The sequence below is a fragment of the Rhodamnia argentea genome, chromosome 1 (assembly GCF_020921035.1).
Source record: "Rhodamnia argentea isolate NSW1041297 chromosome 1, ASM2092103v1, whole genome shotgun sequence".
NCBI classification, from domain to species: Eukaryota; Viridiplantae; Streptophyta; class Magnoliopsida; order Myrtales; family Myrtaceae; genus Rhodamnia; species Rhodamnia argentea.
Window position 1 is genome coordinate 12,309,777 of NC_063150.1, and position 18,223 is coordinate 12,327,999.

Below are 18,223 nucleotides of genomic sequence, written 5' to 3' on the forward strand. Positions count from 1 at the left end.
ATATGAAAACAGTTCCACGAGTATCATGAATATCGATCCATCACCTTTTTGTCAATCACATTGCATAAAATATGGATCAACATCAGCTGAACTTAAACCTCCATACACAATAAGAAGATGGTCCCACAATCGTTCAACTTTGATTACAACAGATATAAACTGATGAATACACTATGCTTCTGAGTAGAGCACAAGTTACTAAAAAGACCAAACATCTAATCTAACCTGCGGAGAGAGAAATTCCAATTTGTCTCTCTGAGGAAGACCCATTTCCACTCGCAATTAGAGAGCATCGAAGAGGCTTCATTGAAAAGTCAAACCTCTAAAAAATGACCCTTCAAAAAAATTGACTAAGACTTCCCTATACAGCTTGTGGGTAAGATTTCAACATGGCCAAAAATGTCGACCATGCTAAAAAAGCGAGACGGAAAAAACCCACTAGCAAAATAGAAACTCATAGTCAAAACAAGACATTTCGTGCGCAAAGTGGTGGTCTGGTCAAGGGAGACTCCAAGGTTTTCCCTCAGAAAGTCCGAAAACGCTCCATAAGGGGGAAAAAGAGTAGCTAACTTCCGTAAATGATGAAAGGAAAAATTAGATGAGACTTTTGCAAATGAAAGAACGAAGATGATGTTGATTGATCATGCAATCTTGAGAAGAGCTTGGCGTAGATTCTTGACGAGATCCTCAACTTTCATGCAGAATCCAACGTCCATCTGAAAGGAAAAGAAAGGATATGTCAATGAAAATCCACGATTGATTCGAAACACTCCGACCAATTTAATTGAAACTTCGTACGATCGGTAATTTTGTTAATATGTTGAAATATATGTTTGTAATAGTTTGTACGTATGTGATTGTTTTGAAGACTTAACCAAAATTGCAAGCTTTTCTTGTTTGTAATTGTACCCTTGAAAGAAAAAAGGGAGGAATGATGCGAGTACTTGAACTTACCTGAGCTACGATTGTCATATCGAGTATGGAACTCCCAAAAGGTAACACATTGCTGTTGAGAACTGACAGATTTAACTTCTCTATTTCGCTAAGTATCTCTGTTGTATATCCCTTTCGTTTCTCGTGATGGATTCGGAAAAGGACATGTTTATCCAAGACTCTCGCTTCAATCTCAGGGAGTTTTTGCTCTAATTGGTCATAGAAGTTCTCGTCTAAAGACGCATCATTGTTTGCCGAGACTTGAGACTTCTTTACAATCACAACTGATTCCACAGTCCTGATTGCTACCTCTGCCTCGAGTTTCTCGACGCGTTCTTGAAGCTGCTTCATGTGCTTGATTGCGTCACTGAGGATCGATGCTTTGTCCATCTGAAAAGCACAACAACACACAAGGAAATTCATTTGAGGATTGTGGTTGAGTAGCTACACATTTCAAATTTGTCAATCTTGATGTACTTGAAGGAAAGCTGGTATTCAATCTTGTTCATGATTTGTCAAAGGTAAACAAAACTTGTTCATTCTAGCTTTATTTGTTCTATATAGGAGTGAAATACCTTGTAACGAACCAGAAGATCCACTTGACGGTATGACATGGAAGTTTAAGCTATTGTAATCAAGTCACTAATGGATAGAGATGTATATGATTTGAATGTTAATCCACACTTTTAGGAAAGTGAGACTCCTAGTAAACACCTCTTTCCTGTGTTAACCTGTGAATTGTGATTGGACGAGATGATCTTATCCATGAAGTACTGTGCTATTGACTGTTTCATTAGCTTTGGGGAAAATTGTGTTGTTGATATGACTGGGAACTCTGAATAAAGATTGTTGCAAATCAAACTTTAGGGAATTCGCAACAGTGGTAAGTAAAGATGAATCGGAGCAACGATGAGTTACATTGCCATAGTCAGATTACCTAACTTGGTGCCTCAACATTTCGATTGCTGACATAAATTCAATGCTGATAAGTTTTTGATATGAAACCTGTAATGTTATGACAGTTTGTTGAAGATTTACCTTTTTAAGGCCAGGAATAATGGCAGAGAGAGCAATGAAGCTCTGGCTAAGCTTCTGGCGCCGCTTCCTCTCTGCAATCACGTGTTCTTGTGTCTGTAAAGTTGGTCTACTCATTGCCCCAACTCTCTTCATCTCCTTTTGACAATCTTGGATCTCATAAGCACCTTTACAAATTAATTAAAAGAAGACTACTTTCAGGATTACCATCGTACAGCATACTACCTCAGATCTTAATCAACAACTTACATATAAAAGATGCACGAAGTAAGTACCGTAAAGATGCTGAGATTCAGGTGGGGACAAATCCAAGCTCCCAAAAGATATCAACTGGGGATTAGACGATGGCGGCGAGGACATCGCTGTTCTCTGGGCTTTGTTTGTCTCGGACGAGCAAGGGTCGCTCCAGATCTCGGTCTTTGGCTTCTTCATTGGCCTCTGACTGGTGGCCGGAGCAGCTTCAACCAGCAGATCCATGGGACCTTGCATCATGCCTGGAACAAACGGTGCACAAGGCGAGTGCATCTCAGAAGAGAAAAGGTTGAAGTCGAAATCTTCGAGAAGGAAATCAAAGGGATTCGTCATTTGGCGATGTTGATACATATGATGAAGCGGATCTTCTGTTACCTATGAAATCAAGTGCAGATTAGATCTTGAAAAACTCATCAAGTCAGACATGAAAACCGATAGGGATTGCAAGGAAAAGTAAAATGCTTACTATCTCAGGGAACAATTTGGGTGATAAGATCTCCATTGAAGCACTCTCTGAGCTTTTTAGCTTCTGTTTTCTATATGTTTGGTCGAGACCGTGAGGAAGAAACGTTGCCCATATTTATAGAGGAACCAAACGCGGTCTCCAGTCTCCTGCGTGTTAGGCGGTCTCCAGCCTCCTGCGTGTTAGCCTCCCTGTCTCTCTTTGTTGAGCCATCACTGTTCTTGTTTTTCAAGTGTTCCCACGTAATGGGTCTAGGGCTTTATCTTTCCTTCGGTCAACTTTAGCCCTCCGTCTCTCTCTCTCTCTAGAATTTTAATATTTTGATACAATCCTCGGATGATACCCTTATCTACCGTCAGAGGGAAAAGAAAGAAAGAAAGAAAGGAAAAGAAAGCCTTATCTACACCTCTAAAATGGTCGGTCATGTCGTATTTGTACATTTCCCACAAACCATGTTATGCAAAGAAAATTCAGTCATATGCTATGTTATATTCAATTCTTCATAAAAGGACTTGAAATGTCCTTATTTTCTTAATAACGATTTGAAGTGGACCCTCTTTCAAATAAAATATAAAGCAGCCAAATCATTTCAAATAAAGACTTTTGGCCTACCGATGAGCATGTGAATATTCCGGCCATCGAAAAAAGGATGTTTTAGTCAAAAAATCCATACGTATAATTTTCTTTTCTTTTTTCTATATCTTTTTTTCTCTTTTGTTTTTCCCTCTTTCCTCCCCGACCATCATCAGGTCTCATGGATGACCGGCAAAGGTTGCCGGCCTCGGGCAAGAGTCGCCGGCCTCGATTTGGCAACCCCGCCCATACTCGCCAGCCCAAGCAAGGGCAAAGGTTGCCCTCGCTAGCGTCGAACAAGGGTTGTTCTTGCATGGCCTCACCAACCCAGGCGGGCGAGGGCGAGGGCGAGGGTGGGGGTTGCCTTGCACTCTCTTGAGTCCGCAACCTCCATCGACCATTGATAAGGCCATGGTCGACAGAGAGAAGAGAGAAAAAGAAAAAAATAGAAAAATAAAGAAAAATAAAAAAATTAATGGAGGAAAATGTCCTTGGCTAACGAGGTCGGACCTTTCTTTAAAGCTGATATGGCCACTTCAAGCCCTTATTTTTAACAAGATTAACCTCTGGCCCTTGGTAAAAAAATCTACTTAAAGCTCTTATTTAAAAGTTTCCCTTCTTTAGTTATGCTTTTTTATCATTATTTCACGAAACTATAAGTAGTTATTTTTTTGACAATTTAAAATGGGTTTATACCTCAAATAAATTTAATACAAAAAACAAGTGGGCCAGCTAGTCCAATAACACTAAGACAATTATTGAAGACAGAACAATCCGTCGCAAGATTGTCGACATGATCTGTCCAAACAGCAGGTTTTTGCTGCAACTTGTCAAAAGGGGAGGAGATGTAGCACTTATATGGTTATGTGTACCTATTTTCATGCCTATCTTTATCTTCATCATGTACGGTATTCATAAAATAACAAGGACCTCCTATTTCAAGGATCTCAATTCTTTTTTTCCCCAAATATTCTTGATTGTTTATTTTATCATTATCTCGCGTATGAAAATTATAATATCTTATCTTTGGCATATTTTAATATGTAAGCAGGGTACTTTCTACCCTAAAAGAACACTCCTGAAAAAAATTCAAATCGTGAAATATCTTTCTCTTTCCACATGTATTATCGATATTTCTACATACTGTGTATTCTTATCAATTATTGTTTTCTACTCATAGTAATTCGGGTATTTCATGACAAAGTGATTTTGCTTAATTTTTCAAATGTTAATTTCTTGCATGAATGCAAGCCCCCTGTGCAACCACTAATATTTTATGAAGCAAAGACGACCTCATATTCCTAAAGGATCTCAATCATTTTTTCTATCCACAATTACTGAATAAATAAACATCTACTTACACAATTTTGTTGTAATCTGGATGTTTAGGTACAGTTTCTTTGCATGATTTGAAGATTTAAAAGAGGTTGGGCTTAATCTTTCAAATGTTAATTTTATACATGCACGCTACGCGTGTATGCTCGTGCGTATTTGTATACGGAAGTTGCTAGCCTAACAGTTTGACAATATTATCAATTATTTATGACCATGATCTCTCAATCAATGAGTCCTTTATACAAAACATACGGAGGTGGTTTATGAATTTATGATTGAATTGTACCGTCCCTAACAATACTGTCCGGAAAGCATTTCTCTTTGTATACCCTTTATGTATGTATGTTTGACCAAATAATTATCCCATCATAATTGGTCGGAAAAAAAATCCCTCACTTGATTTTCCCTGGTTAAAAAGTGCCTTCACAAAACGGAAACATGAAAGATGATGAATGACGAAGGCTCTTGGAACGCGTCTCTAAACCAACGTTTTTTTCGTCCCTTCTGTTTCCGTCCGTATTTAATAATCAATTGACATAACGCCATCAAGAAAATATAATAAACAATGGATTAATTAGTGATTTGAGCACGAGGAAAATGTGGAATGTGGACTCAAACCTCCGAAGTTCCAACCCCATTTCTTGTCTGGAGGGTTGGTTTGGTTTGACAGGGGACACGGACGGACAGGACAGGAAGCAGCTGCAGCCCACCAACGCTTCCTCGGACTCCCTGTTGTTACGCTTACGTTGTCTTGGGCCACTGAAATATTTAATATTTAGATCCACCCTTGATGTATTAAGATTATTCATGAATAGTTAGTGGTGGCCGTACCAAAAACTTGATCCATAATTGACACCCAAAGGGATTATATTATATCACTACATATGTCATTTTTACAAATGGATTAATTATATCGATTTGGACGCATTATATCACACTTGATATGACGGAATGGAATGGAATGGAATGAAATGAAATGACAACTCCCATATCTTTATGTGAATAAGTATGGAAATATAATTGTATTGAAAATTTCTTTCTTTGATTATAAGCAAAGTCTTACGGGAATGGAGCGAAACGAGATTTTTGGAGTGCATTCACTCTTAGTAACATAAGTACAAAACGAAATGTAGAATTTTTTTTTATAATTAACTTAATCAAGTAGACACAATAATTATTTTTCCTTAACTAAATAAATTGTTGTTGTTTGTGATTAATTAGTATCGGAAATTAATATAATTTGTCATGTCACTTGATCAATTAATTTAAAGAAATAATTCAAATTTTAAAATGTCATTATCAATGAATTTTTACTATGGTTTGATAAAAGTTAATAGAAATTCAAATAATCACCTGTTGTGAAAAAAAAAAAAAAGGCAGGGAGCACGATTCCACCGCTAACTGTCTTTATTTATCTCGCAAAAAATGCGGACTCTTCATGAGATTTTTCGAGGAAAGCTAGAAAATTAACTTTATATAATAGAAGTTGTTCCCATTCTATCCATCCGCAACAAAAGGTTCAAACACATCAACTAATGGGAACGGTCTCATTTCCATTTCACTAGCTTTCATTCCCGATAACCAAACGATGAAAATCAGTAGGAGATGAAAAAGTAAAAGTGCTTGTTTCTTCTAATAATTTTGTTGCAGGTTAACTATCAAATTTCGCGAAATACAAGTTTCGGAAAAATATTCTTCAAATTTTTCAGCATTCGATTCACGAATATAACAAAAACATTTTCCGAGCCTCGCCAAATCTTGCCAAGCTCACCCTAGCTCGAGGCCGGCCGGCTTGAGCCGAGCCTTGCTGGATCAAGCGAGGCGAGGCTCGAGATAGTCAACCTGGGGCGAGACCAAGCCTCACCTATAGTCAATCGCTGGTCATAGCGGGTAACCGAGAAAGGAAGGAAAAAAAGGAAAAAGAAGAAGAGAAAATAAGAAAAACGTTCTCAAAATATTGAGAAATTCGACATGAAAATTATTAAAAATTTTAATTTTTTTAATTACAAATAAAATTTTATGTTAGGGCCGGCCGTGCCACTGAGGACGACTAGGTCCACATCAACAATTTCCAACTAAACAATGTTGTGGAAAATCAAATGACGAAAAATATAATCTTTACCAAATGACAAAAGACATTTTCCAATTCATTTTTTTTTTTGTCTCATATCGATTGAGAAAGGAGTTGGTGGTTGATTTATAAGGATAAGAGAGGTCCAAGGCCACTCGATAATTTTCAAGTTTCAACTAAATACCAAAAAAATACTATCATTTTCCTAGTAAATGACTTTCCGAAAAACCTTTTTTTTTTTTAGAAATATCACATTTTTCACGAAACGAACGGAGTTTAAAATGTGAAGCATGTCTTCATTAAGTGATTGTTCATTGATCCGCACGCGATGATATAAAAGAAAAATACAACAAAGACATATGAATATGATGCTACGTCTCCAAACTATTTTCAATGAGAAAATATTAAGTGGTTACAAAGTGCAGTATCAATTACTGATGTGATATGACATGCATTTTTTACTCATATCCTATAGTAAGATGACATGTGTACGCTGGAGTTCGAATAAAAAGACATAAAAAAAGCCAATTTTACTCTTCTTCGTCCTCTATACTTTTTTCTCCTCCATCTCTACCTGAGTTTTCCCTGATTACGGGCGAAAGTACGACGAAGTTATGAAAGAGAAAAAAGGTAAAATAAAGCAAAACAAAAAGAAATTCCGTTGCCGGGACTTGAACCCGGGTCTCTCGGGTGAGAGCCGAGTATCCTAACCAACTAGACTACAACGGAATTGTTGTTCATACTACAATCCTTTTATAATTATTTCTTTTTCCAGCATACTTCTCCTTGCTCATTCGAGAGAGTGAGAAGATGCTCATCTGTGCTAACAAGTTACAAGCACAAGTTGTGATTTGAGCCCACAATCTTGCATTGTGTTTAGTTTCCCTTGAAGAATTTCTTGCCAGTAGAATGGTCAAGTATGTTCTATTTGCTCCTAATGAGTCATTGCACGTGATTTGTAACTCGGAGTTTGTGGCGCAGCAACATATCCATAGAAGGCGGAGAATTGTGTTTATGTGTAGTTCTTGGTGTGGATAGACCCCTTTGCGTTCTCGATCGAAGTTGATTAGTAAATCCCGTGGCCCGGTGATTTTCCCATTTTCTCTCTCTAGGATATCGATGTAGCTGCCCTCTTTGAATACTCTCTTGTTTCACTTTACAATATCGTGATAATTAGGGTCATTGGTCGGTAGTTGCCTCTGGTGTGGAAGGTGCTTACGTGCCAACAAATACTTGGCAAAACAATAAGGATGACACCCCTTTGGTAAAAGGAATTTCAAGAAAGGTGGGCGGTCTACCTCCTGAGAAAGCTGCAGTGACAAGGATAAAGAAAGACAACATTTTACTACTCGCATGCGGAGTTCAAGAAAGGTGACAAGGAGCGATAGAAGCAGGACCAAAAACCATAGATTGGTTTTTTACTCGTTTATTATTGATTTAGATGCAAGAAACATAATTTCAAAGCTTTTTTGGTATGATGAAAAGTGATGATGCTGAAGCTCAAAGAATTATTCTCATCGAAGCGTTTTCTACGCTGCCTACGTGGCTTGTCCAGCACCGACATGAATATTTTCTTAATAATATTTTAATAATTTGTGAATATTTTATTTATTTATTTTCTCCTCTTTCTTCCTACAGCCGACGTGTCCATGGCTGGCAAGAGCCGGCCTCACCTAAGCCACCCTCGCCCTTGTTGCCACAGGCAATGGTCGGCCTCGCCAAGGCAAGAGTGTAAGCTGGTGAGGTCGCCCTTCCCGGATCTGGAGAGGCCAACCCTCGCCCGAGCGAGGGTTGGCCTCGCCGGGCTTCACCCTAGCTTTGCCGACGCTTGGCCTCATCGGTGTTCGCCCTCGCCAATCACCGGAGGAAAGAGAGAGAGAGAGAGAGAGAGAGAGAGAGAGAGAGAGTTAACAAAATTCAAAAATTATTAAAATGTTATTGAAAAATGTCCACTCATCATCGCCAGCTATGCTCGAAGTCCACATCAGCAATAACCATGCAAAATTAGTCGAGAGGATTGAATTGGCTCTAGGTCAAAAGATTTAAAATTAAATTGACACAATTAAAAAGTTTAGGACTAAATCGGCATCACTGTGATACATTTAGGACTTTTTTTACACTTTTCCCTTGAGAAACCCTGCCACTAGACTAAAACTATGGGAAAAATGATAAAATTATGAAAAAAGGGGAAAAAATGATAAAATTTTGTTTCCCAGACTATCTAAACAGCAATGTGCTCTCAAGTAAAGATCATAATGCAAAACCATCTAGAGTAATTTAGTTTTTGTAGAAAATTAGAAGCTACTTTTTTTTTTTGGTCGGATAAAAAAAAAACTACTTGAAATCATAAAAAGACTCTGCTTTTCACAATTTGGAGAAGTTTACACTAAATATTTCTGCTTTAAGTAGATTTCTTTGGAATAAATGCTTCGGATGTAAAATTCCTAGCTTTCTACCGCTTGGATCTTGTTATAATCCCGACAGCTTCAATATTATAATGCAAGAGAATTATGAAGCTTCCATGAGGTCTACAAGACCCCGCCACGTGAAGCACGAGCAGATTTCTTTAAGCTTTCTTTGAAAGTGAATGAGGAGGAATTGGCAAAAGTCAAAACAATAGAAAAGGGAAAAAGTCAATATCAAAGAGAAATGGACGGAGGAGATTGTCTTTTATTTGATAGGTTAAATTTAAAGAGAAAGAGATTGAAAGTAGAATTGAAAAAAGGAGGAGAAATGTGATTTCCCGTTAACAAAGATAGTCTTTTATTTAATAGCCCTTAAGGTACCCGTTAAGCATCGAAATGAGCATTTCCATTCAATGACTTTTCAAAAAAAAATCCCAGCAGAATTTTCTTGCGATATATTCAACTAATGGTCGGAAAACTCTTCTTGTTCGGTCACCCACTTAAGTTTTGATACACATCTTATCTATTCTAAAGAGTGTTGGGCCCGGAATCTATCTTCCTAAGGTGACCTTTTCTGTTATCAACAAAAAATTAAAAAAGAAAGATGGTCAAATCCTTCTTACTAAGTATGCTAAACAAGAGTGCTTTCTTTCCTCTTCTTCATACATTACAGGCAGAAAGAACATCCTCGCCATGGATTATCCGTATTTTTCTCGTCAGATACATGCAAAGCTGTTACTGTGAAATCATCTCTTACACCCTTTATAGTTACACCATCATACTCGAGAAGCAGACTTACCCGCTTCTCATCAGAAGCCAATGGCGCAAAACTTTCTCGTTTACCTTTCAGCTCTTACACTGAGCAGCTGTTTCTTCTTATTGGCTTCGGTTTTCATCATCGCGGGCACCTCAGTTCATCCTCGGGGCGAACCCGATTACTCGCATTGGCGTATCGTTAGACAAGATCAACTTCATAAGACTACATCTGACAACAACCTGATAAAACCCTAGAATACATAAAGAGTTAGAGATGTCACATATCCAAAGAGGTCGCCGGAGCAAACCACTCTGACTGACAGGGACCCCGACGAACAAGATCTTTAGATACATCTTGGAAGGGAGGGAAAAGAAGATATCTAACTTACGTCAAGATTTATATTCGTACGGCATAAATAATCACCATAAAAAGAAAGAGTTATCCTCAATCTTTTTCCTGTCTCTAGATCTTCACACTCTTCTCATATTCTCCGTCGGGCGTGACAAGCTGTTGATTTGACCCCATCAGTATGAGCTTCCAATATAGAATCGAGTTACATCTGAATGTCTGTCCATCTCTAATCCAAGCAATGGATTTGATCAATGAGTGTTGACAAACACATGATGATTTACAAGTACACCCGAACTATATATTCAAAAACTGCATCTACAATTTGCAAAATGAAAAGCCAAAGAACATCTAACTCGCCATGCCTCCTGAAGATCTGAATCTTCTCTTCTAATTTCTCGGCACTAAGGAAAGACTAAATTTTGCAGTGTAACTACCTAAAGCATGGTGCTTCTACCTGTACGTAGAAGTGCTGGAACAAATAAAGAAAAGAATGACGAATGAGTTAATATTCGTGAAGGTAGGGCCAAAAGAAAACCAGACTTAAAAAGCTTCAGAGGCAACGATTTAGAATCAGGGCTAGATGAATCAAAAGCAGCAGATTTTAGTCCGAGATAAGAAGGTAACATGGGAGATTTGTTGCAATTCGGGTCCGTGTGTCTGTCTCGATATAGGTCATCTCTTTTCTATGCAAGAGGACTGTGCCAATGAGTTACAAGGAAGGAAAACTCGGTTTCTGCTAGAATGGATCATTACATGTGACTCGTGCTTGCTTCTATTTCCATCACGATCGTCATAGATATGCTTCCCTGAACCCCCTTGAGAATCTAACTGTAGATATAGGAAAATAATCATAATAGATAGCCACATTAAAAAGTCTCAAAGCAAGATTTTAACCATTGGTCAAGCAAGATGAGGGGTCTACCACAAAGAAGACTGCAATAACAAGGAAAAAGATGATAAGCTCGTTCCACCCTGTTCTTAAAAGGTGACAAGGGCAACAGAAGCGAGACCAATAGAGAGGAGTGACAATTACCCACAATTCTTGAACTAGCGCGTGGTTAAATCTTGCGCTAACAGATAACTACCCCAATAAGTAAGAAGTTACAACGCACATAATAGTACAAGTACCCACGACTCTTGCACTAGCACGTAATCAAGAGCATCTCTAAGACTCAGGCCACCGCAGAAAGCCAAATTGTTAACAAGCTGACTGTCTTGAAGATGATCCGATGAAAGTCGTCAGAGCACGGTGTAGTTTTTCGACCATCTCCTCAATCGTTGGGCAGTTCTCATTTTCTATCTGCAAGTGATGTAGACGAGACGAGTAAGATTTCTTCACTCGTTTAATTGTTTCCTTACCAAAAAAAAACGAAATGTTAAAGCTTTTGGGGTATGACGAAAAGTGACTCTAAAGCTCAAATAATTATCGAGGATGCCATATTACCTTTTCAAAACCAAAATCAGAATAAGAAGAAAGGAAAAAATCCTCATACCAATTCATTTCCAAGAATATCTAAACAGACCGTATGCTCTCAAGAAGGGATCGGAATGCGAAATTATCCACAGTAGTGGGAAATTAGAAACTAGTTGAAGTCTTACAAGACTACTTTTCATTAAAACAATTTGAAGAAATTGACAATAATTACCTGGGCCACAATTGTGACATCCAAGAGTGAACTCCCAAAAGCTAGAACACTGATATTTAGAGTCGTCAACTTCATGTCCTCCATTTGTTTCATCACTTCCTTGATGCAGCCCTCGTGCTTCTCACACTGGACTTTGATCAAAATGTTCTTCCCCGACACCCGTGCTTCAACCTCAGGTAGTTGCTCATTGATGATTGGGTCATACGACTTCTCTTCGGATGAAAAAGATACAATGCCGTCGCCATGTTGGAGCAATGGCTTCTTAGAGAAAACCGCCGATTCCACGGTTCTCATGGCCGCCTCTTCCTCGAGAAACTTCACACGTTCCTCAAGTTGTTTCAAGTAATTTATCGCATCTCCAAGGACAGAAGCCTTGTCCAGCTATGCAACCAAGACATCATTAATTTTTTTATCAGGAAACAATGAAGGCTTATAATGCGATGAATTAGAGGACAATACTATGTTTTTGGTCCCCAAGTTTTCCGGCGATTCCCAAAGGTCCTTGTAGGTGGAACCTTTGTTATGGTCATTATTTCAATAAGAAGTTGCCTCCATTTCTAAACAAATCCTCTAGCTAGCAGCTGTATAAATCAGACTATTCTATGTAGACGTCGAATTTAAGCTGTTTTGTTGAGTTTTTTACCTCTTCAAAGGGTTTTGTTTTACTCCATCGTCAGTAGGGACTAGTTTTCTAATTGATGGGACTACTGTAAATAGAATGAAAGAATGCGACAAGTACTATAATGATCCGAAATTACTAGCTAGCATTTACAAAATCTTATGCATGAAATACGACTCATGATGGATTGTCCTTCAATAGTCATAAGAGTGAAAATAAAACTATAGAAAACGAAATTCGAGTTTGCTTTTAATTCATGATGACAAAACTAAGGATCTAAATGTGTTAAGGAACTAGAAAAAGGGTTTTGTCACTCCTCTGGACAAGTTCAGAGCATAGTATCTTACGACATGTAAAAGATATTGACTTATGCGAAATCTAAATCGGTTGACGATAGATGCGAAATCTTATCAATTTTTAAATGCATGGATAGTATCCAGTACTATTTTACTGTGAGAAAGAATATTCAATCACCAACGTGGTGCAAACATGTATCAGAACAATGTAAATCAACTCAATCATCGTGGAGCTTGAGTAGTTGAGTGGTTTTTCAGAATGAATTCCAGCTTAAGAGTACTTGACATTAGCAACCCTCTGACCATATGTAGTTGGATATTACACTAGAATGATGTCCATGATTCACTGAAGTTATCTATCACTTATTTACAATTTTCTCATGTAATGAGCAAACTGTGTCTGTTTTATCTTGAATGCTTAAGAGAAAGCACACAAATTCTCATGAATATGACGGTTCAAAACTAATTTAATTCATTATCCTCCAAAAACAACTAATCACAAGAACAGAAACGCTCTTTTTTTTTTCAAATTATTGATCTCTCTGATTTTCGGATCTTGGTCTTTGGTTTTTCTCTCTCATGGAGTCCTCTATCCATTTTTGAAGTCGGCAACTGCTTTCTACCTTTTCAATTTGAGGTGTATTGGCCTATAATCTCTAATCCGGGATTCTAAAAGTTAGGTAGATTTCGGAGACTGGTATGGACACTCAATACACATACACTAAAACAATCATGTATGTCCTCCGATGTCAATTTAAGCGAGAAGTACCCATTTTCCCACACCGTCTATGAGAGTTTTGAGCTTGAAGTCCCACAATGAGAAGCATATGAACTCCATTTGATTTTTAATCAGGGTTACATAGTTCCCAAATTTGCCTACCTTTTAGGAACTGCCGCGTTGAGCTAATTTTTAAGTCCACATTCAAAATTAGCAATCTGACATGGATTTAAGACAGAAACTGAAGCTACTGGTTTTCTCCATTTCCACTGGTTTCTTTGGCACATTGTTGCAAGTCTTTGCCTTGGTAGGAAAAGTGGAAAGGAGGAGGAGACCTCCAATCTCTATTAAGAGAGAGAGGAAGCGGTATGATGATGGTGGGAATGGCGGCGGCAACGGTTAAGGAGGTGATTGGATTAAGGCTAGTTCCTTTTTTGGTGATGCTTGGCTTTTCTATGCTAACTTTTCATGAAGAAGGGTAAATGACTTTTTAGAGTATTACACAAAACCGGGATTTATAACTATGGTGGGTTATTGTAACATATGTAGAAAGCAATTTACTTGTTCTTTAGACAGTATGCACAGTATAGAAATCGGCAACGAGCTCCTACATATTCAGTAGTAGGAAGATTCAACCAAAAATGTCTATACTATAGTTTGTCCTCCAAAAAGTTAGCATAGCATAATTGATACAACCCTTTCCTAAGAGGGTCGTGCTTATTGATGGTTTCAAACAACCGAACTACTAAACTAAGGTAATATTACTATTTGGTTTGACTTTGGACAGAAAATTCTTCCAAACCCAATTATAATATGTCAGATGGAACCAAGAATACGAACACTCCCAGCAAAGATATATGATGAAGGTGGAAAAAGAACAGATATCAATCCTTCAGGAATTTTCACGCAATGAAAATTCATCTGGAGTACCTTGGTAAGGCCAGGAATGATGGCTGAAAGAGCAATGAAGCGCTGGCTCAGCTTCTCCCGGCGCTTCCTCTCTGCAATAACGTGTTCTGGTCCATGCAAAGTTGTTCTACTACCACATCTTTTCATCTTCATCCCTTCCCCATAATCTTGCAACTCATAGGTTCCTAAAAAATAATAGCAATGACAATAACAATAAGCGAAGGGAGAAATTTTTCACTTCTATCACACCGCAAAATCAACGTTTCGGCCTTAATTTGTCAATCCACATGCGTCACTGACCCGGATATTGCTGAGAGATGTCTGGGGATAGATCTGAGTTCCGAAATGATATGATATGAGAATTAGAAGGTGGAGATGGTTTCGCTTGGGGGTTTTTGCCCTCGGTTGCAAAAGGGACATCGGGCGAGTGGATTCTATGTGACGAGTAGGTCGACGCCGGAGAAAATGAAGTCAATTGATTGAAGCCAGACTCGGTGGGAGAGTAACCAAAGGGGTTCATCTGTTATCGATCCACAAAAGGCCGGATTTTCTGTGGCCCTGAGAAAAATTCGTTGAATGTTTTGAGCACTCAATCAGCCTAAAACTGCAAGATTCAGCTGAAATACTCCGCGAACTATCATGCCGCAATATTGAAGAAACTCAAATATATCATAAGATACTTGATCATCAGAAAAATATCGTTATCCGAACCACAAATTTATGTGCCCAAAGAAAACGAAAGAAATCCCAAACAAAAGAAAATGGACTCCGTTATGAAGTTTCGTTCCGACAAAAAGCTTCACGATTGAAACTTTCTATTGTTCTCTGTTTTCTGGATCTCTTCCTTAAAAAAGAAAAACAGAAATGCTAACATAAAATCGACAGATTCAAACCATTACCAAACTAAACCAGCAAATAAAAAAATAAATGAATGAAAAATGAGAAGTGGGAAGAGAGAGAGAGAGAACATTTCCTTTGTAGGACCTCAAGAATAATGCAACACAATGCAATGTGAAATGGCCATCTGTAAGTGAAGCGGTGCTCACCGACGAAGGAGAAGGACAAGGAGAAGGAGGTCGGCGAGGGTTTTTGTATTTTCTTGAAAAGCTGCGACCCATGAAGTTGCTGAGTTTTCTGCAGCTTGTTTAAACAACTCCCCCCGAAGGGAGCGCTCTCGCCTAACCCACGCGGCCATTGAATTTTAATTATATGTTTACTCATTGTACTGAAATTTGTCCAGACTCGCTGGCGCATTTTGACTGGATTCCGCTTAGGGTTTCACCCGCGCTCTATCACTTAGCAAGTACTTTTATCTTCTCTTCCTTCTTTCCTCTTTGGGAGATCAGTCTCAATTAATATTACTTTTCAACCGCGAGAAAACATGGAGCACTTATGTTCACTTATCTTCCATCTTGTTTTTTGAGTTTCCAAGTGATAAATAGAGTTTGTCGTGTTGCTACGTCCCAAAATAAGCCATAATCTTTTTTTTTTTTTTTTTGGAGGGGCGGGGGGTGGGAGAGGGGTAAAGTATAAGCCATAATCTTTTTCTTTCGTCGAAGTTATTAATCACTTAGGATCAGAGCATCCTGTGCCTTTTCACGTTTTCTTTGGGGGATGGAGCTCAACCCCTCGATGATCATCATTTAAAGAAAATAAAGTCCAATTTCGCCTGTTGGACATAAGACCTTTAATGTGCATTACGATATTTTGTATAGCAGTAACGAAAAATATATGGAGTTACGAACCGGGAGTACGTCCCACAGTTATGACCATACAAGTCTACCTTAAGACATGGGGGTAGTACTAAAGTAGCTTATGGTGCGATGAACTTCGTCATAAGCGAAAAAGAGTGGCTTACACGCCCCAGCGATATGACAAACTTTATTTGTCACTTTGCAAGTAATTTCTATGCCAAATTGAGTTTTCTTACACGGCAGCGTTTGTCCTTGGTGGAGTGAATTTCTATGTGCGCATGAAGCTGCAGTTTTTGCCATTGATACTACAGCAACCGTGTGACCATTACATCGTATATTTCCTTTGTGTCCTTGGACCCATGAACTATGGCTAGCGTTTGTTAAAAGACAATTTCCCTTGATCATTATCAGTTATAATCACATGACTGGATCCAATGGCTATCCAAAAGCAAGATGACAAGGTTATCATATTACCCTTTTAATCCCAAGAAGAAAGTCATCTTCAATGATCCTTGACTACAACTTATCGTAATTATGTACTAGTGTCATAATTTTCACATTAAATTGTCATGACATACAAAGACTCCAAAGTTTTACAATTAGCGCGGTGAAATTTCCTCTCTTTTGATCCGACAATCAATACATTCTGAAGCAAGCGATCCTTGGATATCTCCAAAATCCTGTATCGAATGTAAGACAACAATCAGTGATAGAGATGGACGGCACTATTTTTCTATGAGTACTTTTTCTAGTAGTTTTGTCTAAAAGGGTGCTTCCAATATAAAATTCCTAGTTATCCAACCACCCGGATCTCGTTTAGATCGTGACAGCTTTAGATATTTTCTAATGCAGGAGAACATATGAAGCTTCCTGAGACCAACAAGACCCCACCACATGGAGCACCAGTAGATTTCTTTATGCTTTCTTTGAAAGCGCATGAGGAGGAATTGGCAAAAATTAAATAATATAAAGGAAAGTAGAAAAAAAAAATCAATTGCGAAGAGAAAAGGATGGAGATAATAGATTTGATCCTCTTTTCATTTGATATGTAAAGCGTAAAGAGAAAGAAATCGAAAGCAGGATCAAAAAGTGATGAGAAATTTAATTTTCCATTAAGCAACAATAGATTTTTATTTAATAGTGTCTTAAGGGACTTCTTAAGTAACTGTAACTAAATGAAGAAAATTTATAATTTTCAATCAATTGACTTTGTGACAATGAAAAATCCACCGACTATCTCAATATATTTAACTGATGGTCTTAAAATAAAATTTCTCAAATAATTTCATATTTCGGTTACCCATTCAGATCTTGATTCGCATCTTACCTACTTCATAATAGTAGCATGATCCTTCATAAGCCCATAATCTATTTGCTTAAGGTGGGCTTTTTCGTCATTAACAAAAAGAGAAGAAAGAAATCAAATTCCTCTTGTTAAGTATTCTAAATAAGAGTGCTTTCTTTTCCCCCTTCAACCCAACACCTGCACATGGTTTCAAGATAGAGCTAAGAATCAAAGAACCGAAGCGGTGGAAACAAGGTAGGTTCTACATTCCAAAAATTACATAACAGATTCCGATGAGTAGGATCAAGGTTCTAGGAGATGGAACCTAAAACAAATTTTTGTGCTTTTTGTATTCTATGTTTTCTCGTAATCATGTGATACATGACATTTGATGTTAAGTCTATAATCTAGAACCATAGTCAGAGCTTTCATACCGGCAATATCCATCACCTAGACTTTTACTTTGTTAATATTTGATATTCTTATATGTCTAAATATGGCTTATCATGGGAAAATTACCAAAAACACCATAAATCTATTACAATTGTGCCAATTCAGTCCTAATTTTTTTTTGTCAATTGAGTTTTAAAAATTTTGACATTGTGCCAATTGGGTCCATGTGGCCGCTCGGCATTGACGACGCAAATTTTTTTCATAATATTTTAATATTTTCCAAGTTTTTTAAATATTTTTTGTATATATATATATTTTTTTTGCATTTTTTTAGGGCTGGCAAGAGGTTATCGATGACCTTTGCTGGCCCCCGGCCGATGGCTGGTATCCTCCTGCCGGCCCTAACAAAAAAAAAGATAGAAAAAATTATTAAAAATTAAAAATAATTCAAAAATTAAAAAAAAAAAAACTAGTATTATAAAAGGTTT

The 18,223-nt window shown here is 37.8% G+C and overlaps 2 protein-coding genes and 1 non-coding gene across 3 annotated transcripts; all 3 read right to left on the minus strand.

Moving 5' to 3' along the window:
- Positions 1–302: 302 nt before the first annotated feature.
- Positions 303–2,761, minus strand: LOC115753799 (transcription factor bHLH18-like). The gene is made up of 5 exons (XM_030692611.2): positions 2,687–2,761; positions 2,244–2,595; positions 1,972–2,135; positions 955–1,323; positions 303–716 (listed from the first exon to the last, which is right to left on the minus strand). Exons 1-5 carry the CDS (start codon positions 2,720–2,722, stop codon positions 642–644), a joined length of 996 nt encoding a protein of 331 aa, XP_030548471.1. The 5' UTR covers positions 2,723–2,761; the 3' UTR covers positions 303–641.
- Positions 2,762–7,318: 4,557 nt separating this feature from the next.
- Positions 7,319–7,391, minus strand: TRNAE-CUC. The gene has a single exon. It is a non-coding gene; the product is annotated as a tRNA-Glu (tRNA).
- Positions 7,392–11,234: 3,843 nt separating this feature from the next.
- LOC115753812 (transcription factor bHLH25-like) lies at positions 11,235–14,952 on the minus strand. Its single transcript, XM_030692629.1, has 4 exons — positions 14,664–14,952; positions 14,385–14,548; positions 11,822–12,202; positions 11,235–11,475 (listed from the first exon to the last, which is right to left on the minus strand). Exons 1-4 carry the CDS (start codon positions 14,881–14,883, stop codon positions 11,374–11,376), a joined length of 867 nt encoding a protein of 288 aa, XP_030548489.1. The 5' UTR covers positions 14,884–14,952; the 3' UTR covers positions 11,235–11,373.
- Between the last annotated feature and the right edge of the window lie 3,271 nt (positions 14,953–18,223).